The 24831-nt window shown below is 38.1% G+C and overlaps 1 protein-coding gene across 11 annotated transcripts in view; it reads left to right on the top strand.

The window, feature by feature from the left end:
- L3MBTL3 (L3MBTL histone methyl-lysine binding protein 3) overlaps positions 1-24831 on the top strand; it is a 104806-nt gene that overhangs the window by 26930 nt on the left and 53045 nt on the right. For 7 of the 11 annotated variants that reach the window (XM_015472852.3, XM_059889713.1, XM_005210918.5 and 4 more), the window contains 10 exons: positions 3004-3115; positions 3488-3562; positions 5016-5175; positions 6320-6452; positions 8232-8316; positions 9973-10064; positions 12141-12245; positions 13776-13911; positions 15841-15932; positions 18381-18532. In XM_015472852.3, coding sequence (XP_015328338.2) covers positions 3004-3115; positions 3488-3562; positions 5016-5175; positions 6320-6452; positions 8232-8316; positions 9973-10064; positions 12141-12245; positions 13776-13911; positions 15841-15932; positions 18381-18532 — 1142 coding nt within the window. The remainder of the gene's footprint in view (positions 1-3003; positions 3116-3487; positions 3563-5015; positions 5176-6319; positions 6453-8231; positions 8317-9972; positions 10065-12140; positions 12246-13775; positions 13912-15840; positions 15933-18380; positions 18533-24831) is intronic. The other 4 variants (XM_024996639.2, XM_024996638.2, XM_024996641.2 and 1 more) reach the window with 4 other exon arrangements.

The following is a 24831-nucleotide window of genomic DNA, read 5'->3' on the forward strand; positions in this document are numbered from 1 at the left end:
ATCACTTATCCATGTTGCTGCATATGGCAAAATTTCATTCTTTTTGTGGCTGCATAGTATTCCATTGTGTGTGTGTGTGTGTGTATCACATTTTCTTTATCCATTCATCTGTTGGACACTTAGGTTGCATCCATGTCTTGGCAGTTGTAAACAATGCTGCTATAATCATTGGGGTGCAAATATGTTTTAAAATTAGTGTTTTGGGTTTTTTGATATATTCTTAGGAATGAAACTGTTGGCTCATATGGTAGTTCTGTTTTTAGGTCTTTGAGAATCTTCCATAGTGTTCTCCACAATGAGTACACCAAGTTACAATCCCACCAAAGTATAGGAGGGTTTCCTTTTCTCCATATCCTTGCCAAAATTTGTTGTTTGTGTCCAGTTTCATGATGGCCGTTCTGACGGTTGTGAGGTGATGAAACATACAACGACAGTGGTTTTGATTTGCAGTTCCCTGATGATTAGCGATGTTGAGCATCTTTTTATGTGTCTATTGGTCATTCGTTGTCTTTTTTGGGAAAATGTCTATTATGTTCTTCTGCTCATTTTTTAGTTGGGCTGTTTGTTTTTTGGTGTTGAGGTGTATGAGCTGTTTAGATAAATAGATGTTAACCCCTGTTGCTCATATCATTTGCAGGTATTTTCTCCCATTCAGTAGGTTCTCTTTTCCTTTTGTTGACGTGTACTGTGCAAAGCTTTTACATTTAAATAGGTGCCCCCCTTTGGGCTTTTATTTCTTGTGTGTTAGGAGATAGATTCCCCCGGAAATATTCCTATAATTTATGTCAGACAGTGTTCTGCCTGTTTTCCTTTAGGAGTTCTGTTTTGTTTTGTTTTGTTTTTCCCCAGCGGTATAGGATGCCTTTAAACTTAATGAACCCTATCCACAGATAAATCAATGTCTGCCCTTAACCATAATTTTGCATTTATTTGATGTGATTTATCAATCCCTGAAGTCCATCCATGGGTCCCCGGCTTACAGGAGTTAACCGTGTTCCTAAGTGCATTGTATCTTTACTTTGTGCTTAGACTGTAGGTCAGTTACTGGCAGTGAATATTAGGAGAAGGAAAAGATAACTAGAATTAAATGTTGTTCTGTGGGAATATTATCTTTTAACTTTAAACGTGAGCCTAAAACTCCCAGGTGTCACAGGTCTGAATTTTAATGTGAAGATCCATTCAGCTGCACTCTCTTTCTCAGCGTTTGAAATGCCAGCGTGTAGTTTAGCAGCAGTCTGGAAATTTGAACCACAGAAGACTTTCTGTGCAATGTAAATGTTTTGTACTGTTTCCCACATTTTGTATTAATATTTATCAAAAAGCTTAAATTAACATCAGCATATAATAAAAGTAAACTTACTTACCTGGGCTAATGCTAGTTTTTTAAAAATTCCATTCAGAATTGATTTTCCACCATCATTTTTAACGTCATTAATTAATAATCATGATGGCTTGACTTTTCTACTCTTGCCCAGTAGATGGTACTATCAGCTTTATTTTCAAATATTCTGGTTTCAGTGCTGATCATTTAAAACTTTATTTTTTCCCAACAAGTGAAGTTATTTTTAGCTCTTTCCTTCCCAATTGACTTTTTACCACCTCTTAAACTGACATTTTTAGGTGAATCCACAGGTTTAGTATATGCATGCTACCTGGGAACTTGTATCTGAAATATATAATAGGGAGAAAACATTTTCACTTTCCATAACTATGTCACTTGTTCTATCTAGAAAGCTTTTAATAATTGTGGACCATGTGCAGAAAATTGTTTAAGGTGCTATTTTCACCTGGTGGAAAGAATAATTAGTTGTAAATTTGGCTGAAGATTTTTCTGACTTGTAGACTGAATCTAGTTTGATAAAATTAATCATTCTGTTGGCATGTTGACCAAACAGATTTTTAATTGGAAAATAGAAGGCCTCATTTTAAATACTGCATATTTGCATGTTCATATATTTCTGGGAGCGATCTAAGAACTTTAAGCCAATGTTTTATGATCCTTTTGAATTTTGAGCTTTCTAGCTCTTTGTCCCCTGGTAAAATTAGTGAATCTCTTATGTCATTCTGTTTTATGGGAAAACAGAAGGAATACAGGGTAACTTTGACTCTCATGAATGTGAGTTAACCTAGCTGTTTCAAAGAGGATGGGGCCCCTGCACACAGGTAGTGGTTCAAGGCTTTCAACACATTATGCCCAGTATGATTCCACAGAGGATGCCCAGGAGATTGCAGAAGAATATTTGGTTTGAGGCTTGCCATGAGATGAGGTGAGAGGAAATTTTCAATATTTGGGGTCCAGAATACCCATGAAATCAAAATGCTCTTACTTTTTAGTGGTAAACTTGGCCTGAGGCTAGTAGACTTGTTCAGATCTCTCAGATATTACCAGTTGTTTGGGAGGACTAGAAGTGAATGACTATAATGGAGAATTCTAAAGAGCAGTGAAAGAGGAAATATAGAGCCTGGGGGGAGTCCCATGACTCATGCTTCAGCCTTCCTTCTTCACATCTTGGAATATGGAGATTGGATGTACAAGTCAGAATTTCTAAAATGGTAATTTTTCCTGCTCTTTGAACTAGGTGATCTTGGGTGAGACAAGTTGATTCCTGGGAAAACAGTAATTCTGCTTTTACTAACTTTAATTATTAAATAAACCGTAATATGAAATGTGAAAAAAAAAAAAGCCTTAGCCAAAAAAACAGTATTTGAAATTGGGAGCCAAAGAAGTGAGCTGGCAACTCCACGGGACAGTGCAAAAGTGGTGGCTTGTGTTGTTAAGAAGTGCTTTGCCGCGTTGTTCTGTTCCCTCTTCCCGAAATTCCAGATTTTTTAAATGCAAAGGTTTTCATCGTGGTAGTGAGTTTATCTGGATATAATTGGGGCTTATCTGAATATAATTGTTGAAATTAACTCTTAAAATGTAGACTCTAAGTGTCAGCCTTTAAATGGTGACAGTTCTGAACACTTTTATAAATTCTGCCTCTTTTCTTCTGTTGCTTCTAGTTCCGTGTAAATGAGTTTGGAGCCCTGGAAGTTATTACAGATGAGAGTGAGATGGAAAATGTTAAAAAAGCAACAGCAACTACAACTTGGATGGTACCAACTGCTCAAGAAGGTAAGAGTGGGCCATCTGCATTGTCCTTTCTCTTTTTTTTTTTTTGGAGAGTTTTTAATGTAAGACTAAGGTTTTATAATAGGCTGAACTTTGAAAATCCTGGGTGATCTTCATGTCACATATTCTTAGGTAAATTTCTATAATGAAACTGATATGGAACCAGCTTTAATATTTTTGAAATAACTGTAAAGTGTCTTCTTTCCTCAAGCCAGATCTGTCATAGCACAAGGTTAATTGAAAATTACCAAGTAAATTCATGTTGTAATAGCCTACCCAGGTGATTTAGCCAAAAGCCTGCCACTTTTTTCTCATCTGCTCCGATGGTTGTAACTAACACCTATATGCTGATGACTCCTAAATCTATATCTCCAGCCCCGACCTCTCCCCCGAGCTCCAGGCCCGTATTTCCACCTGCCTACTGGACATCTCCACCTGGATGTCCCACAGGTACCTCAAACTCCACATGTCTAAAATGCGATTCATTTTCTATTTCTTTCTCCCCTCCCCCAACCTGCTTTTTCTTCTGTAGCCCGTAATATCAGTTGATGGTAGCACCATCCATCCAGTGGACAAGCAAGGAATCTAGGAGTCATCCTGAATTTGGTCTCTCCCAGCCCCATAGCCTATTACTGAATCCTCTTGGTTTTTGTTTCCTAAATATGTCTCAGATCTGGCCTTTTCTACTTATTATCACTGCCGCTGTCTTCATTTAGGCCTTTATCACCTCTCACTTGAACCACTGCAGACATCTCTTAAAAAATCCCTCTGCTTCTGATCTCCCCCAATTTATCCAGCACACTGAAGTGAGAGGAACTGATGTAGATTGCATATCTGACACTTCACCAACTTCTTGTTGTCTCTTTAGCAAAACATACAAAGATCTGGGTGACCCGCACCCACATGCTTGCTTTTGTCTCTTTGCTCTCTGTTCTGTTCTTTGTACGCTGTGTTCTGGCAGGGCCAGCAGCACTGAATTACATAGAATTCTCCCAGGACTATGTGGTTTCATGCTTCCTTGCCTTTGCTCACACTGTTTCTTCTGGCCAGGATGCTGTTTCTCTCTTTGTCCAGTTGGTAAATTCCTCTTTGGCCTTCAAAACTCTATTGAGGCTTTCTATCAGAAAATCTTTTCTCGAACTACCCACTGCCCCCCCCGCACCCCCACCCCGGGCTGGATGAGTCACTTCTTCCTCTGCACTGCTTCTGGAACTTGTTCATGCTTCAATTATTGCATGTATCACATTTTATTATAAATATTGGTTTTCTTGCCTGTCTTCTCTTCTAGACTGTGAGCTCTCTTGGGCAAGGTCTGTACTATCATTATCAGTGTCTAGCATAAATGGGTGCCTAATAAGTGTTTGCTGAATGAATGATTAGCCTAATGATTCAGACGAAAGGAAGTGTGGACTCCTAGACAATATGGATAATTATGATTCAGGAGATCTGCTACATTAAAAGTAAAATAGAAAGATGATTCAGCCCATTAACTAAAACTCATCAAAAACATTATATAACATAGATAACTCTTTTTAAATTTTGTCAAAAAGATAACAGCTGTAAAGGACTCTATGGACGGACAATTTCATCTTCTGAATTTAGTGACTAATGAAATTTTCTTCCATTTTACTTTGAACTCTGTAGAAAAGGCATAAGACAAGCTTTTGCTTGTCTTTTCTACAGGTGTTTTTGTTATGTAAATGATTTGAGTGATCCCAGTCCAGCCCATCCACCTGTCCCTCCCAAAGGAATGATCAATGTTCATTCATTCATTCAACAAACATTATCCTTTTTATTGTGTTGCTAACAAAATTATTAGAATAAAAAGTTTAAATGTATTTTGCCACGATTTTTGTCATGGTTTTAAGTTTTTTTTTTTTTTTTTCTTCTTTTCACCTTCTAGTCTTTTCTGAGAAGACTGGAATGCCTTTCAGGCTGAAGGACCCAGTGAAAGTAGAAGGGCTTCAATTCTGTGAGAACTGTTGTCAGTATGGCAACGTAGATGAGTGTCTTTCTGGAGGGAACCACTGCAGCCAGAACTGTGCTCGACATATTAAAGACAAGTAGGTTTTTGCCCACATTCCACTTATAAAATGAGTTTTAGAGTCCAAGGGCCTGGTGCTTGGAAATAGAGAGGTTTAGTGTTCTCTGACGTCTGTCATCCAAATGCCTCCCCCCCCCCACCCCACCCCACCCCTCAAGACTTTCCCTTCGGAGGCACTTGGACCCTAATCCCACTGCTGGACCAGGTGGCTTCAGTTATACTGCTCATGTCCTACCTGCAATACAATCTTGGCCTCTTTCTTTAGTCTTTTATTTACATTAATTTTCTCCCCAGCCAAGAGTATTTGGATCTCTTTGGGCTACATACACGTTTTAGTGACGCTGATCCTTGTGAAAATGTACTTGGGTTTAAATTTTAAGAGTTCTTAGGCAATTGAGCTAAAACTCCATGAATGAAATACAGCTTCCCCTGACTGAGCATCCACTAAATGGCCATAGTGAGGAGTCTTGTAATTGTGTCTCTGTGATTCTCAGGACAGACTGAGGATTCTGAGACAGGGCCATCAGCTGTGACTGATGGTGGTGTGATTGCCTTGCGGGACTCTGATGAGGTCAACTTATCACTAACAAGGTGTATTTCCTGCAAGTACTTGTCTACTGCAAATAAATGACTTGGTATTTATGTTCTTTTGGAGTTTCTCATGTATTTTAATTAGCACAGGCTGGAGAATTGTCTGTTTTTGTTGGCCATCTGGTATTTTGCCAGATTACATTTGGCCTTTTTTGATTGAACTTGGCATTCTCAATAATTGCTAGATTGTTGCTTTAAAATCGCCACCAAAGACTAGGATAGCTCCAGATAATCGATTCTTTTATTAGTATGGATGATAGCTGTGAAAAACCAATAATTTAAAACTTGTTAGAACCTGTTTCACCTGTAGGGCTGGTGCCCTTTTAAAATTCTATCATTAATTACATAATTATAATAATTATATAAATTAATATATAAGCTAATTTCCACTTTTTGTCTTGACAGTGTCATTCATGATTTTTGTCTGAAGTGTCTCTTATCTATGATATTCTAATACATACACATTTCTCTTCCTGGTTAAATATTTTTAAAAGGTTTTTGCATTGCTAATCAACATGCAGATATTTGATGGGTATTGTTTCCTAGTCACTCTTTTGGGTTTATGAATTCAGCAGAGATCAGAAGGAAGAAAGGGACATGGGAGAAGACAACGAGGAAGAAGATTCTAAGTGTAGTAGGAAGAAAAAGCCAAAGTTATCTCTGAAAGCTGACTCCAAGGAGGAAGAAGAGCGGGATGATGAGATGGTCAGTACCCACAGGGCTTCTCCTTCTGCAGGTGGCACCAGGGTTTCAGTGCTGCTTCTGTGACCTTGTTTTACCATCAGCAGAGTGCCCACCTGTCCTCTCTGTGTGTCACAGTCCTCATCTCATGATGAGAATAATAAATAGTATAGTACCCCTCCCTCAGGGTGAAGAAGTAGGAAGTCCTGAAATTTATTGCTGGAGTGAGAGAGTCACTGGCAGAACCTTCAGTTCTGCAAATTAATTTTAAATTCTTCTTGACAGCAAAATGCCAATCTCATTTTGGTAAATTGCAGACAGATCTTATAATACTATGCGAGTAGGTAGAAAATGGCAGATAAATGTCAGATATATTTAGGGAAAACTAATTCAAAATATGCTAATTAAAACATAAACATCTCTAAAGTATTTATTAGTAGCTCTATATGAAAAGACAACTTTGAAGTCTCAAAGCATTTTCCTTAAGATCAATATTGAGCAATGATTATTGGTTAGTCACTGTTTTAGGAGCTGGGAATTCAGAGATGAATAAGATAGCAGAAGGACAGAATCTTTTTTCTCAGGGACCTATAGTAAACCACTAGGGGAAATATCAGCCTGTGGTAAGCACTGTGATGAGAAGTACAATAGAGCATTGAGATAATCTGACTGTTTCAGGCTAGGTTATCAGGAGGCCTCCCACGGAGGGTGGCTTGGACAGTATGATCTGCATAAGGAGACTGATGTCAAGTTGAGAGTAAGGAGCTCTGCAGGGCAATGGAATTGTTTGAGGAAAAGACCATAATGAAAAACATGTATAGCATGCTTTATTTAAGGAAATAAAGAAGACAAGGTTGCTGAGCCTTGAAGGCTAGAGAAGAGTGGAGTAAGATGAGACTGAAGAGTTCTCTGCAGTCCAGGGCTTTATGGTAAACCAGAGTCATGGGTTGTCACTTTACTCTGAGTGTGCTGGGAAGCCATTGGAAAGTAGAGGGCAAGGGGAATATTTTGATATGATGTTTTAAAATGATCACTCTAGCTTTGACATGTGAGAACAGAGTAGAATCAGGAAAACCAGCTGGACGCTTATTGTAGTAGACTAAATAAGAGGGCTGTTTAAGATAGAAGGCAGTGGTTTTGAGATAGATGCTAAAGGCAGAGTTGGCAGGGTATATGAGGGAGAGAGAAGAATGAGAGATAACTCCTAGCTTTTTGGCTTGAACTGTTGACTGGGTAATCATACCATTTCTTGAGAATGGGAAGGCCAGAGTGGAGTATAGAAATTAGAGTACGTTGGCCATCATGTGTTTGAGATACTTATTAGATGTCCAAGCGAAAATCCCAGGTAGGCATCTGGATATATGAGTCAGAGCTCGATATATAAACAGGGGATATTTAGCAGACAGATAATCTTTCAAACCTAAGGAGAGTGATTGGATAAAGAAGAGAAGGGGATTAGATGGCAGGAGATGTCAGCAAAAGGCCCAAGAAAGAGGGGTGGTGAGGTACCAGGGGACCCAGACCAGAGTGGTCAAGGAACTGAAAGAAGAAAGCTTTTCAAGGAGGTGGGAATAGTATCTGTGCTATAACAGAGTGTAATTCTTGGAAATATTCTTATTTTGTAAGGACCTCAGGCCAAGAGCAACAGAGTTCTCAAGTGACCTATATTCTTTCTTTCTTTCAAAGTTATGAAGTGAAACTGAAGAACAGTGCAAAAAATTGCTTTCTGACAGCTCTCTAACTTTTCATTGGTGCCAATATCATGAACTTTTAAAAATCATAAACTTTTCTGCTTTACCGTAGGAAAACAAACAAGATGGGAGAATCCTGAGGGGTTCACAGAGAGCCCGAAGGAAAAGACGAGGTGATTCGGTTGTATTAAAGCAGGGTGAGTTGATGAAAGGAAGGTTTTACTTGTAATTTTATGAAGTTGAAAATATTTCACACAGGCAGACATTTTAGTCTTAATTGTAACACACACTATGGCAGTTAAAGGATCGTTTGGGGATTTTCTTTGGTTAAATTGTGTCAATAAAAGTTGGAGTTTAGAAGAAGTAGAAAAGGGCAAGGGGAAAATGGAAATTAGCAAGTTTCAAGCAGTATCAGGGAAAACTTGAGATCATTTTCTGTTATTTATTTTTCCATCAGGTAGGTTCTTTTACTTCTGCACTTTGACTAAAACCTCTGCTCTTACTCATTTCATAAAATTTTAGATTTTTTTTCTTAATGTTTTCTCTCAACCATGACTTCCTGACACAGTACCCTTTTTTCCTTTCTTTATTTCTCGAGGAACACTTTATTCTCTGAGGAATCTAGAGCTTAGGCCCTGCCCTTCAGTACTTGGTGGGCTAATTTGCTGCCTTATTCTTCCTGGACCTTGGGTTGTCTCCCCAGAAGCTTCTGTGTGCCCCACTAGGGTGTGTCGAAGGACCTGCCACATCTGCCCGGCCGGTCTTCCATGTTAGGTCACTGTACTTTGCACAGTCCCATCCTGACCTGCCAATCACATCGTTCCCGTGAATCAGGGCCTGAACCCAGCGCTTCTCTTCAGGGTTTAACCACATTCCTCCCTTGTTCGTCTCTTAAAAACAGTTTGAGATGTTTCTACTTGCATCGAGCACACAGCCTAACTTTTACATTTGGATGGCCTTCTCTATTTCATCACTGACATTAAAGGTAGTAAATTCCCAGTTACTCTGCACTCTGCCTCAAAAATGTCTTTGTCCTTTCTGTCCCTTCCCCTTCATTTCTTCTACTCTCAGGGCTCTGGCCCTTCAGTGGCCTTGTTGCTTTAGCCATTTCCCTCTCTTAGGTCTTCCATTTTCTTCCTCTTCAAGAGCTTTATCATTGCCTGTTCTAAGCTCATCTCCAAGTATCTTTCCCTCAATTTTAAAAGGGAAAGGCTTTCCCATCAAGCCTAACATTATATATCCTTTCTTCATTTTCATTTTTTTGTTAAATTAACCCCAAATAAAATTGCTGTAGACTCTGTATCTTTATCATTTATGTGTTCTTTTGCAACTTAAAATTTGGGCTTGGATGCACTGATTTCCCCCCCCAACCCACTTTCTCCAAGTTAGCAGCCAGTCCCTAAGTTACTCAGTACACTGACCTTTTTGCAGTTCTCAGCTTCTTGATTCATTAGGAAAAAACTTTGGAGCATCCTGCTTCTTACTTGCTGAGCTTCCATGATTCTGTTCTATCTTGGCTTCCTACTGAGTCTCCTTCATTTACTTTAAGTTCTTAAAGTAAATGTACTTTACTTTAAGTAAAGTACTTTAAGTTTTTAAAAGTACTTTAAGTTCTTCTGTTCCTTTCTTCTACACTCATTCCTGGGTATACACATAGTTTACTTTTTAGCTCTCATTTCTTCAGAAGAGGAGTCAGGGGAAGAAATTGAGAAATATCAGTCATGGAAATAAGAGAAAATATCAGTCATGGAAACAAGAGAAGAGCCAGGCCTAGGGGTCGTTAGGGAAGTGAGAGTTCACAGTAAGTATCCTGCTCTGGAAATTCTATCAGTTTAGTCTCACTTGCCTTTCAGGTTTGCCTCCTAAAGGAAAGAAAGCTTGGTGCTGGGCATCCTACCTGGAAGAGGAGAAAGCTGTGGCCGTGCCGGCAAAGCTGTTCAAGGAGGTACCGACCTTTCTAGAAGGCATTGTGCATAAGGGCAAAGGAGCTGGAACGCTGGTCTGGAATTAGTATTGCCGTTTCCACTATCTGTCTAGGAAATGTGACTTGGGATAATTTTTTCAAACATATTGTTTTTCATATGTGGAGGGGGAAGTGGGAGGGTAACTATCATCATATATGCACACCTCCCCTAGAGCCACATGTGTGGGCACACAACGCACATACAAGCACACACCTACAGACAGACACTGCTTTCTGTCAACGTTTGTTAGGCTTTCATGCATTGATTTGAAGGAGGATGCTTCTGTTACTACTGAAAAACTAGTAGATAAAGAAAAACAACATAAAATGTCATGGCTTTGAGAGAATAAAGATGAATTACTAAGGTTTGCATAATATAACGGAACATCAAAAACCAGATTGTTAAATAAACTATAGTAAAAATCTTTTATCAGAAGTGAGTTAAGATCAGTAAAAGTAGTTCTGAGTAGGAACTGCTGTCACTGGGCTAAACCAGGGATCAGCAGACTTTTTCCATAAAGGGCAATAGAAAATCTTGGAGGCTTTATGGAGTATATGGTCTCATTTGTAACAGCTTAACTGTTCTTGTAGTGAAAGCAGCCATAGGCAATGTATAAATGAATGAACATGGCTAATATTCCAGTAAAATTTAATTCACAAAAACAGTGGTCGGCTGGTGTGTCCCATAGATCGTAGTTCACTGACCCTTGATTTAAATGATTTAATTATGTATCACATGATATATAGTAAATCTGCCATCCGTACTTTGTTACATACATATTAACGCACCATTTTTAAGAAGTGGTGAATATTCAATAACAATTTTTTTTGAAAACTGATGAATAGTAAATGTTGAGATGATTACATTTACATTAAGACTTTAATTCAGATATAATAGCAATTGCATATGACTTGTTCTGTATAATTATTTTTTGCAACTTTGGTCCTTTGCATAATAGACATTTTTACACTTTAAACAGTTTAAATACAGTTAATTATTTGAATCAGCAATACATTCATATGATTCAAAATTTAAAGTGCTATAAGAAAATTACGTGTACATATAAGCAATATATAGGCAAATCTTCCCCCTACCTTTAACCACATGATGACATATGTCACATACTGTTTTGAACTTTGCTTTTTTGTCTAACTGAGTTTGGAGATTATTCCATCTCAGTTCATTTACCCACTTCCATCAGTCTTTTATACTCATACATATTTCATCTTATGTTTGTTTCATAATAATACAAACTGGTCCATACTGTGGTTGACATAAATGTCATATATGTATGTCATATATATATCACATGAGTGTTACATACATACATGTGTCAGTCAGTAGAGACCAGCTTAAGTTATTATGGGACAGATATGAGATGAAATATTATTTGTATATATGGACTGCGAGTGTGCTCAGTCATGTCCGACTCTTTGCAACCCCATAGACTGTAGCCCGCCAGGCTCCTCTGTCCATGGAATTTTCCAGGCAAAAATATTGGAGTGGGTTGTCATTTCCTTCTCCACTATGTGGAATGTATAATATATATATACATGAATCTTTTGGTAAGTAAATGCTTTAGTGAATAGCCTCATACACTGCTCATTTTGCACATATGTGGCTATCTCTGTTGGGTAACTTCCTAGGATTAAAATTGCTGAGTCAAAGAGAATGTTCTTTTTTATAGATCTCAGGAGATTGCTAGAGGTTATACAAATTTATATCCCTATTAGCAATGTATTTATACATCTCTTTCCCTAGAGCTTTGCTAGTGTAACCAAACTTTTTGATCTTTATCAGTCTGATAAGTGGAATCTATTTTACTGTAATTTTACTTTGTATGACTCTTATGGGGGGGTTGATCATCTTTCCGAATATGTAAAACATTTGAATTTCCTTTTCTGTCATCTCTTTGTGTTTTCCGTTTTCACATGAGATGATTGGGTGATCCTTTTTTGTTTTTTTTTCCCTGCATTTTTAAGAGCTGTTTATGATTTGGTTATATAGTCTTAAGAATGATTATCAGTCACTAAAACTGCTGTCATTTTACATTTTAGTATCAGTCTTTTCCATATAACAAAAATGGGTTTAAAGTTGGCATGAAACTAGAAGGCGTGGACCCTGAACACCAGTCTGTGTATTGCGTCCTCACTGTGGCTGAGGTAAGCTCTGCCTCCTCTTTATTTTTAAGATAACATAGTGCTTATAGGGTTTTAATAATGGGAAAAGATGCCATTTGTTGAACACTTCCTTTATGCCAGGCACAGTACTTAGTGTTTTGTAAACATTACCTCATTTAATCTTTGCAAGAACCCTTTTTCATCCCTGTTCTATAGAGGAAGGAACTGAGGTTCAGAGAGGTTAAGTGAGGTATACAAGGTCACACAACTTCAAAGTAGTAGAACCACGATTTGACCCTGGTCCATTTGACACCATAGCCTTTGCCATACCATGTTCCTTAACATAAGAGACAGACCAACAGATACTTGTATTATTTTTAGTATTTCAAGGTATCTCTGAAGTTTTTCAGGAAAAAATGTCCAAGTCAATTATGTGTATCTTAGTACAATATATGGACTTCCCTGGTGGCTCAGACAGTAAAGCATCTGTCTACAATGTGGGAGACCTGGGTTTGATCCCTGGATCGGGAAGATTCCCTGGAGAAGGAAATGGCAACCCACTCCAGTACTCTTGCCTAGAAAATCCCATGGTTGGAGGAGCTTGGTGCAGGCTACTGTCCATGGGGTCGCAAAGAGTCGGCATGACTGAGCGACTTCCATTTTCACTTAGTACAATATATTACTGAGAACTCTTTAGAACTTTTTTTTTCATTTATGTGCTTGACTCCTTGTTCTGTCCCTTGAGTTGGGGGAGGTATCTTTTAAAATTTTCCTCAAAGAATCAGATGATCTTGTGTATTAGTTTTGCTTATAATTTTCCTTCAGTGACTTAGTGGTCTTGTAAGAAGTTTGGCTCCTACAGAACATAGAACCCATCTGCTGTGCTAATGGGAAGAAGATTCAGAGGCTGAACTTTTGTGAGCCCAGTGCCAAGCGTGACCTGGCAGAGGTTCCATAAACCCACGTGACTTTTTAACTTAGAACTCTCCCAATCAAGTGCCGCCCTAATTTAAGCAGATGTGTGACCTCAGTGTTGGGCATGGGTTACATAGAGTGAGTTCTCACCACATTCCAGGGATCCTGTTTCATCTAAGTATGAACTGGGGAAGCTCTTCTTTCTCACAACTCTGCTACTGGTGGAAAGGAGACTGTTGAGTTCTCCCCGTGTGTGCACCAGCCTTGGTCTGGCCAGATATCACTGTGTGTGGAGCTTTGTAAAGGACAGACAGCCAGCACTGAGCCAGTGCACAATAGGGCACCCACGCTGAGCCCTTGCAGGAGCTGTGCACCCTGTGCTTGTACAACGCAGGGGATAAAGAGGGGGACTTGTCTACATGGGAGAATTATTCTTCACCCAGATCCATGTGCTTCTAATGGCACTAGGAATGAGGCTGAAACCCCTAGCTCAGCTCTTTGCAACAAAATAACGTTTGCTTTCAGATTTTGTTATTTGTTCACTTGTTTTTGTGGCTTTTAACAATGGTGCTCTAATATAATCCATATCATATTTGAGATCCATGTTAATTTATTTTTGTACATGTGCACAAATATTCTGTTCTTTACCTATTACAGGTTTGTGGATACCGGATAAAGCTGCACTTTGATGGATACTCTGATTGTTACGATTTCTGGGTAAATGCCGATGCTCTGGATATCCACCCAGTTGGGTGGTGTGAGAAAACTGGCCATAAACTCCATCCTCCAAAAGGTATTGTCACTTTTTAATTTCATATTTTATATTTTGAAAGCACTTAATTTCTTATATTGTAATTTAGATTTTTGAGAATTCAGACTTTGTGGTTACTCAGGTGGGCCCAAATTTAAGCTTATTGTTCATGATGAAAGATGTTTTTTAAAGTGAAAGAAATTAAAAAAATAGAACCCTACTTAAGAGAATAAACTATGTCCATGTACTTATTTGCATGTCACACAACACTTATTTGATACTTTGACTACAGATTTTAGCTACAAATTTCTATCTCATACACACACACACACACACAACACATACGTGCATACCTTCTTGAAATAACTGATTACAAAATTATTTCTAACCTGTTTGCATAACTGTGTTTACTAACATTTCAGTAAGTAAAAAACCTTGAGAAATTATGCATTGAACTTATCTTCATATTTAAGAGATTGGAAAGGAGACTATACTATAACACTGAAAAGCAATTTGGGTGAGGGTTGAACTAATAGTGATTACTCATTTATTATTAAGTTTTTATATTACAGTCTGCCAATGATTTTGCCTATTTCATCTTTACAAAATATCCAAGAATAACAGATTGTATCTTTTTCAGTTCATCCCTAGGGTATTTAATAATATCTTACTTCCTTTCTTTTCATGTTGCATTCAGTATTGTTTGCTTGATGTGAAAGAACCAGGTTACCAGTCTGATAATTTTGGTCTGGGTCTCAGAATTACTGGGGCTTCCCTGGTGGCTTAGACGATAAAGTGTTCTGCCTGCAATGCGGGAGACCTGGGTTTGATCCCTGGGTCGGAAGATCCCCTGGAGAAGGAAATGGCAACCCACTCCAGTACTCTTGCATGGAAAATTCCATGGATGGAGTAGCCTGGCAGGCTACAGTCCATGGAATCGCAAAGAGTTGGACACGACTGAGCAACGTCACTGGTTATTGCTGCTGCTAAGTCACTTCAGTTGTGTCCGACTCTGTGCGACCCTATAGACAGCAGCCCACTAGGCTCCTCTGTCCCTGGGATTCTCCAGGCAAGAATACTGGAGTGGGTTGCCATTTCCTTCTCCAATTCACTGGTTACTACATCATTGTAGTATTATTGAAGTTTTTTTTAGTGGGGGTTATTGGATTTTAATGGACAAGCCATCTTTTGGTTTTAAGTGAAAAATTAATGGCAGAATGGTATTTTCAGATAACTGAAGGATTGAACAAAAACACCTAGAAAAGAGAGGGATGAAAAAGAAAATATGTAAGCCTTTACATAAATTGGCCTCATATGTGGTGAATGGTTTTTTTCACACCACCTTCTGGACTTTGATGGAAGTAGAAAAGAGAATCTACTGGGTAAAATTAAATGCCCAATTTCCTTTTTAAAGAAATGTTGGCTTTACCAGTGTTGAACATGAACTGGTGAAAACTAAGGAAAGGACATTTCCATTATTGTAGTTGGCCAGCATGCTCACTTCATGTCATTCTTGTGGTGACAGGCTAGAAAGATTTTATCTCTTGTAGTACCATTTTTTCCAGCTTCCCACTGTCCCTACAAGTTAGTCTCCCAAAATAGAATGAGTGAGGGAAAAACAGAGAACTCAACTACCGAAGCTCACTGCTAATGAATTCTACCTAAATACTGGTAGAAATGGTCTGGTAATGAAAAGAAGTCCACCTGAGGACAATGTGTATTTGCTTCCTCACACCTTTTCCTTTCATCCGTTACCATTCATTCGGAATTGAAAAAATAATACAATTTGTTGGAAATAAATACCCTGTGTATAAAAATCCTTAGAGACTAATTATGAGTTAAATACTATCCATTAAAAAAGTCACTTGACGGCTTGATTTTGGCATGTTGGACTTACAGATAAAAGTAAGAATGGAAAGCTAAGTATGAAATATTTTGGTATTTTACTGTCTCTATATGTGTGAATCCTAGGATATAAAGAAGAAGAATTTAATTGGCAGACCTATCTCAAGACATGCAAAGCTCAGGCTGCTCCCAAGTCATTATTTGAAAATCAGAATATAGTAAGTACCTCCAAGATACTTTTTCTTTCACGGGAAGTTGCTTTTGAGTGTTTCCTTGGATAAATTACAAGTGATAACAAGAAACTATAATAAATGTTATTGCTTTGGTAAATAAGGTGCTCTTAAGCTTTAAATTAACTAAAAATTATCATGAATAAATATCTTTTTAACTATATCATGGCTGTCTTTTTGAAAAATTAAATAGTAAAAGGCAATATAGTAGAAAACCTAGGTATACTTCACAGTTAAGGCGCCTAAGCAAATTAAATTGACTGGGGCATTTTATGGTTATGGTCACTTGATTTTAGGAGTACTGTTCAGATAGGATTCGCATAGTGAGATGAATGTAACCCTACTTGAATTTGCATCCTAGCTATCATTTAAATCTTTTCTCCAGCTTCTAGCTCTGTTTTGCAGTGTTAACAGGAGCAAAGTCCAGATGTGTTTGTATTTTCTACTTCTTAAGCTATGGGCATCTCTGAGGAGGCCTGATATGTTACAGTGTTCTGCCCTGATCAAGTTCTGATCTGATTGGAAAGAATAGAGGACACGCAGGTGGAAAGCCAGAATCTCACCTTTATAGTTGATGAGAGCTCAGTTGCAGTACATGTGTGGCCTATATCTGCTGACAAATGAGTCTCTTGATTCTGAGCGCTGGAGTTAGAGATTTACTGGCCCTTCCAACCTCACCACTCTAGCCCATGAGCACTGGACCAGGGCAGACTACTGTCTTGCAGGACAGAGCCTGCTTCCAGAGGGGAGCAAAGTGGAAACTATATGCCCTGTAGGCCCGCTTAACGGTGTGACCACTTCTTCCTTCCAGATTCACCAGTTAGGTGACAGTGTGGAGAGAGGCCGTCATATTTCACTAGGGATTCCCTCCAGATATCAGGAATGAGAAAAACCTTCTCACCTACCCCACATACTCTCCACTTGGGAAATGACATTATCCAGGTGTTTTGAGGGCAGCAAGTCTAATGGCTGAAACATTCTCTAATCAAATTGAACATAGGCCAGCTTGAGTTAGAGAATTAGAAGGGGATTTGTGTGTGTGCGCACACACATGCATTTAGGTAATTAATAGAGATAACGAGCCAGATTATTATTTTTAAATATCTTAATTGAGAAGATAGCTTAATTGCTGAGATGTCCATGCTGCATAGTCAGTCGGCATTCTCCTTCAAGATGAGGGAGGCCAGTCAGGTGGAAAACTCAGCAATTGGCTTGCTGTTACGGCTCCAAGTTTCCTAATCCTTGTCTGGTTCTCTGATGATGAGTTCAGTCAGGTATTTTTGAGCCACTGACCATCATCTTAAATTCTGTGCATTGCTAGCACAAAACTGAATCTTGGACCGTGTGTGTTTGGTATGTAATAATTTTTGTATTTCTAGATTTCTCTACCTAAGAATACTCAAATATTTATGGTCTGATACAGAAGTCCAGGGCTTAAATACGTAGTAACAGTACCTGTGTAGCATTAGTGCCTGATCCTTCGACTCAGACAGGACTTCACTCTAACATACTCAGATACATGCCTGTCCACATTTTTGTGATGATAGCTGTATAATTATAGTAAAAAGAGATAACATCTATTTTGCTTAAAGTAATGAGAAAAGTGTCTGTATGCTTCAGCCTGGACAGAAAGATTTTTTCTGAAGGGCAGAAATGACTTGTAGTGTGTTGTGATTGACACTACTGATATCCAAGTACTTCTCTGAGATTAGGATATTTTTCTTCATGAAATATTTTGAGGAATGTTTACATCCACAGCATTTCAAGTACTGCATCTGACTGAATTTTTATTGTTTTTGTTTCATGTCCCAGATGGCCAATAATCTGTGGATTTCCTTATACTACAAGCTATTTTGAATGGCTTTATGTATTAACAGCCAGCTCTTTGGGTGCTATTATGAATAACATCTGGATTGTTGAATTACAGTTGTAATAATTTCCAGCCTTTCATATAGGAAGATGGCCTACTTTTAGTAGAGTACCCTTTTGAAAGATTTTTCAGAAGTGGGAGTGAATTTGTACTGACTTACACACATTTTTAACTTGATTATGTGCATATTCTGTATGAAGTAATTTTCATTGTTAAGTCTGTAATAAAGAAAGAGAGAAACTGAAAGTAAACTATACGGTACATAAAACTTGGCTAACTAGCATAGTCATCTCAAGTACCAAGACACAAGTTAAGATTAAGTAAACTTTTCAAGGTTGTGGGTGTGTTTGCTTTAAAGGTCCAGATAATTAATTGGGTGTAGCAACGGAGCGTTTTTCTTATTGCTGCTTCTTGGAAAGCAACTCTGCTGCAAAACTGGTCTATGATTTTTAAATTATGTGAATATAGCTGATGGATGCCAGGCTTTCAAGCAGGGGTGCAGAGAGGGTTCAGGTCTTTGTTGTTAAGTGTGTGCTTATCTCTAATTAAATCTGTATATTTCATAGACAGTGATCCCATCAGGCTTTCGAGTTGGAATGAAGCTTGAAGCTGTAGACAAAAAGAACCCTGCATTCATCTGTGTTGCTACGGTAACAGATATGGTGGACAATCGTTTCCTCGTACATTTTGACAACTGGGATGAGAGCTATGACTATTGGTGAGACATTTTTCATTGCTGTGGGCATTTTCTAATTGATGTTTATTCAAGTACTTATTTAAAACCAGTAATAATGCAAAGCAGAGAACACAAATAACAGTATTCTGTACTCTTTCTCATTTTGGATTTTTAACTTTACCTGTTCCATATGTCATGTGTTTCTAAATAACATCCTTTAGTTCTACTTTGTGATTTGTATTTTAGTTGACTGCCTCCTATGAAAGCACAGTTCGTACCACACTCCCAAGAGACACTCACACATGTGTGCACGCACAGATTCACACTTCCCCTCCTCATCTGAGGTGTCTTCTCTCATTTCTTAAGAAAATATTTTAATCTTCCTTTCATATTTTCATGCTCAGCAGCTAATTTTACTGTTTATAATGACAATACAAATTATTAATTGAGGAATATTGTTTTTAACCCTTAAGGGTTTTGGCTATTTTATATAAAGTGGCAGGAGGAACATAATTATAAAGTTATATAATCATGAAAGGATTATAGTAAAGCCGTAAGATTTTGATTAGGCAGTTGAAATAATGGTTTTTCATACCTAATTCACGTTCACTAACGAAACTATAGTTTGCTGGTGAAAGGAATTTCTGCGTGGTTTAGTTCTTTCTGGACAATACTTGCATTGAGAAGTGACAGTTATCTTTATAAAATATGGCTAATGTTGCAGTAGCAAATGGATGTTAATTTATATAAATGTAGCTCAGTTTGAGGAAAACTTGTTTCCTGACCTTTTTAGTGTGTGTATAGTTAAATATTCAGCAGAGCCATTAATAATTTCCATTACTTCTTGGATTGGATTCTTACACAGTCATCAGTTTTACTTGTGTTGTTTTAAAAAAGGAGAGACATTGAAAGCTATTTGCTGTTTAGACTTTTAAAAGATGAATTATAAAAATCAGAATTATATTTTATGTATGGTTTTCACAGAATAATTTAAAGTAGCTCCATGATCACATCACATAGAATCAAGTACTTTTGAATATTATAGTAAGTTTTACCCAGCTTTTTTCTGCAAAGCATAATTTTCCTCATAGGATATCTTTTTTATTCAATTTGCAATCAAATTTGTTACTGAAATACAAACCATTTCAGGTGTATACAAAAGTTAGAACAGTAGAGTGACCTCCTGCAGGCATTACCTACTACTGGCAATTACCAGTATATACCAATCTTGTTTCCGGTGTTTTCCTGCTCTAAAATCCCAACTCCAGGACTGTTTTGAAGCAGATTCCAGATTCCATAGCATTTCATGTCTGAATATGTATCTTCTAAAGATAGAACTTCTTTTTCTTTTTTCAAATATATAAAGTTATAAATAGCATCATGTCACTAACATACTAAAACATTATCCCCCAACTATCTTGGTTTATTAGCTTTTGGTCCAAATAGGGTGTGCATTGTATGATTGCTATGATGTTTCTCTTGATCTCTTTTGGTTTCTAGTTTCCTATTCCTTCATCATTTTCTTCCCCCTGTAACTTTTATTTAAGAAACCAGGCTGTTTGTCCTGTTGACTCTGCCACAGCCTGGATTTGCTGATTGAATCCTCATTGCATTGCTTACCATGTTCTTCTCTTTCTCATATTTTCTGCAAACTGGTGGCTTTTGTTTCATTTAAAATTATCCATACCTGTCTTGAATGAGTGAGTAGATGAGAAAACTATGAATTTAGAAATATTGGAATCTGTCCTGGGTAGAACATATTTTTCTCCCTCCTGTGTTTGATGTGCTGTGTTGATGGCAGTACCAACATGACAATTGGGATCCAGTCCTTTTATTAATAAATGATACCTTATTTATTAGAATCTGTTGAAATGAGAGCTTTTTGCTTTTAAAGTTCTGATTGCTTCAGGGAGAATTTTTTTAAAACAGCTTTTGCCTGATTTAAACACAGTAGGTGAATGTTTCAGTTATTTTTGTGGTCCTGTAAGTATTATAGGGTTTTAAAAGTGCAGGTTCCTTATTTGACATAATATGTATTTCCTTTAAAAGCATTCATTCTTCTGGGGAGAAAAAAAGTAATGAGAAAGTCTAGGAGAATGTATCACATTTTTCTCTGATGCCAAATGCCTAGGGAATAGGAAGCATCCTGGTTTCTTATTAGAAAGAGCAGGGGAAAAAATTGATCTCTTTCAGCAATGATTTTGCACTTTTACGAGCACAACCAAATTATTTTTAGAATGGAATGTACTTTGAGGATAGACTTACAATTCTAACTGTTGAAGTTATATTTGTTAATTGTCAGAAAAAGAATAACAGTGTGTTCTCTTCCTTGATATGCAATTAAGGCATATTGAAAATTACTTAAGTGCACTGAAATTTCTCCAACCTTATTAAATATTATGTTCTTTGATCTTTGAATTTTGGAATGGTTTTTATCTGCATAAATTAGTTACTTAGGTATGTAATTGAGGTTACAAATTGGATTGCTTTCCCAATTTAAAATAGTTTGAAAATGAGATTTTTTTTTTCCTTTGAAACGGGCAGTGATCTTATCTCTTTTTACCTTAGTGGGAATGTGAAAGTGTGTTTGAATGCGCATGTGCGTGCACGCACTCTCACACACACACACACACACATACATTTGTGGTACTGCGTGTTTAATTGAAGTAAAACATTTCTTCCTTTCAAAGAGTAATGCTATGTGGCATTTAAATTTATGTAGGGTTGTAGTAGTTTTTAATGAGAGCAAACAGTATACATGTATTAGAATAAAAATTGGTTTACCTCTGGGTTTCCTTTACACTTTTGTTACTAGTAGTTGGGCTCTCTTACATGTATACATTAAGAGTAATAGTAATTTTATGTGTCTCCCCAAATAATGTTGAAAAGTTTGCATTGTGTTGTCAGTTTCTCAGAGCAGTGTGTGTGTCATCAACCATTATATGCAAGAAACACCCCTTGATGGTGGTGGTGAGTTACAGAGATGACAGGGACCTAGGGACCTCTGCACTTCAGTCTTGAGAGGCTCAGTGTCTGGGAACAGAGAGAAACACAGCACCTCTGTCTTGGCTGCAGAGTCCATGGTGGTTAGCACTTAATTATTAAAACCAACTGCTTCCTGTCTGTGGTGGCATGTGGAAGGAAGGACTGACTGACTCACTGAAGGTTTCTCAGAAAGATCTTCCTGGGGACATGGAATTTGAACTGGATCATAAAGAATGATAGGAGTTAGTACTTAGAAGTTGGGATGAAATAGTTCTGGCCAAGGAAAGCACTTACTTATGTTTAAGTCCATGGAGCAAACAGGGATATGTTTGGGGTGTGGCAGCCTTGGTATTCAGTAAGTGACTTAATCCTTCTAAGCTTTAGGTGCCCCCTTTGGAAAAAGGGTTAATAGTCCGTATCTCACAAGATGTTGTAAGGATTGAAGTAAGAATTTTAGAAACAGAAACCAGTTTGCAAAATGTTAAAGAGATGGCCGTTATGCAAAGAACTGACTCTTTGGAAAAGACTCTGATGCTGAGAAAGATTGAAGGCAGGAGGAGAAGGGGACGACAGAGGATGAGATGGTTGGATGGCATCATGACTTGACAGACAGGAGTTTGAGCAAACTCCGGGAGTTGGTGATGGACAGGGAAGCCTGGGGTGTTGCAGTCCATGGGGCTGCAAAAAAGAGTTGGACACACTGAGCGACTGAACTGAACTGACTGAAAGAGATGTCTGTAAGGCACATCGGGCAGAGAAGTTTAGCCCTGAAGGTGAAAGTGGATTATTGTCTCAGAGGGAGTAAGCCCCTCAGGTGTTGAGCTTGGTTTTAGGCTGAAGGAAAGAAGCCGCTGTTGAGGGAGAGTGGAGACATCTGAGACTGGATAATTGAGGACCCCAGGCCCATAGGAGAAGGGCTAGCCTTGGGGAGAAACGAGCTTTCTTCTCTCTCAGTGTAGAGAAAATGAAGACTTGAAAGGAACATTGATGTTAGGGTGATGAGATGGCACCTCCTTTGTCTCTTCCTGGTAGTCACCTTGTTAGTGAAAATCAGGTTTTATGCTTGAAGCAAATTATGAATATTGAAAACAGCTTCTGTAGGGAATGAGCTTGGAAATGAATTAAGGATGAAAAGGAGAACGAGATGACTCGGTGGGATGAGGTCTGGGGCTTAGTAAAACAGAGTGATGGAAGCCCTGAAGAGTGTGCACAGAGTGGGAGCCCAGAAAGTAGGCACCGGAAAGAAATTGGCAGTCATCATGCTTTGAATTTAGGGAGTGGGAGAGACCAAGTGTGCTGTATTTCTTCAAAGAATCTAAACCATTATTGCTTGAAATGAAGACTTTGATGTGTTCCTTAAGTGAGCAACTTGAAATGTTCTTATCCGACTCTCCGCCGAGATCTGGGGAGCCCAGTGTGCGCATATTAGTTTTGTTTAGCTTTGCCAGTGACTGATGAAACCAGGGCCCTTTACTGTCAACCTGAAGCCACTTAACCTCTCAGTGTTTCCATGAGGGTCTTAATGTTTGCTCACTTTATATGACACATGTGGGTTCTTCACGAATTCTTATTTCTATTATTATCTACCAATCTAGGTCTGATTTGGGTCTTAGCAGCCTTCATAAATAATTTGTACGTACTTGTGAAATGGACTTAAAAATTGTTTTGAAATGGACTTTCTTAACAATACACATAAAAACCCCGAAGAAAGAAAGGAAAGGCACAGGGAGTAACAGTTTGCCAAACATTTCACCATTAGTTGTTCTTCATTGTTTCTTCTTGGTTACATTTCTGCTTTTGAACACTAGATGGGACTAAGAGATGACTTGTGTTTCAATAGTAACAAATAATTTCACAGCCTTCCCACTTCTGAAGGAAGTATTGTTTGTTTATAGAGGGGCTGTAAGTCAACTAGATAAAAATGAGGCTATTTTTATTTTCATAATTGAGACAGCTTCTTTATTTTATTTACCGTTTATTTTAAATGGTGATTTTGATCGATATTTAAATAATATTGAAACCTCATATGAGATTCTGGCTGTACAGGAACAAGTGGCCAAAATATGCTACAGTGTTTTCTTTACTTGTAATATATAGAGAAATCCAATAAACAGAATTGTGTCTAATGATTTTACTTTAATCATCATGAACCTGACATAATTAGAAGTACTTGATAGTTGTCTTAAACTGAAAAAAATTAAAGAAATATTACATACTTGTTATTTTTTTCATTTTTAAGGTGCCATTAAGAGTTTTCCCTAGAATAATATAAAAATTTCCCTAAAATAAAGGCTGCATCATTACTAATAATCCATAGCCAAATGATTTTCCAGGAAAGAATAGTATAACTGGAAAATCAAGATCCATAGTTTTGCTTATACAGTTTAAAACCATGCATCTGACGGGATTGGGCATTAAAGTGTACTGAGATTTCCATATATCCCTCACCTGCTGCTGCTGCTGCGTCGCTTCAGTCGTGTCCTACTCTGTGCGACCCCACAGACGGTGGCCCTCCAGGCTCCCCCGTCCCTGGGATTCTCCAGGCAAGAACACTGGAGTGGGTTGCCATTTCCTTCCCCAATGCATGAAAGTGAAAAGTGAAAGTGAAGTTGCTCAGTTGTATCCGACTCTTAGTGACCCCATGGACTGCAGCCTACCAGGCTGCTCCGTCCATGGGATTTTCCAGGCAAGAGTACTGGAGTGGGGTGCCATTGCCCTCCCAGCTTAAAAAAAAAAAAAAGCTTTCTTTTTTCTATCTAATGTCTCATGTCTCTACTTCTTTTAAAAACAGAACTCCTTAAGTGTGTTTTCTGAGCTAGCTGTGCTCATTTCCTAACATTTTCTCCTAAACCCACTCTGTTCAGGCTTTTGCCCTTTCCCATACCCAGCTCCACCACAGCAGCTCTTGTCAAGTATACCAGTGACCTTTACGTTGGTAAATCCAGTGATCAGTTCTTGCTTTTTCTTTTCTTTGACCGAGCAGCAGCATTTGACCCAGTTGATTTCGTCTCTCTCTCTCTCTCTCTCTCTCTCTCAATTTACCAGTCATTGTTGTTTCTTGGACTTCCTCGCCTTTTCTCTTTTCTGCCCTCTATACTTATTTTCTGGATGGTCACATCTCTGCTTATGGCTTTAAATACCATCCTATTTGCTGATGACTCCTAAATGTGTGTTTTTATCCTTGATCTTGCCCTTAAATTCCAAATTTTTGTGCTCATGATCTACTATTTTACATGCTTGTGAAACATGTTAATATCAGATCTCTTCATTCACTGTTTGGAATGTCAGGCTGTGCTTGCAGTCTTCCTATCTCAAAAAATGGTAACATCCATCTTCTAGTGGCCATGCCCAGAGCC

This window comes from Bos taurus, chromosome 9, assembly GCF_002263795.3.
Source record: "Bos taurus isolate L1 Dominette 01449 registration number 42190680 breed Hereford chromosome 9, ARS-UCD2.0, whole genome shotgun sequence".
Lineage (NCBI taxonomy): Eukaryota > Metazoa > Chordata > Mammalia > Artiodactyla > Bovidae > Bos > Bos taurus.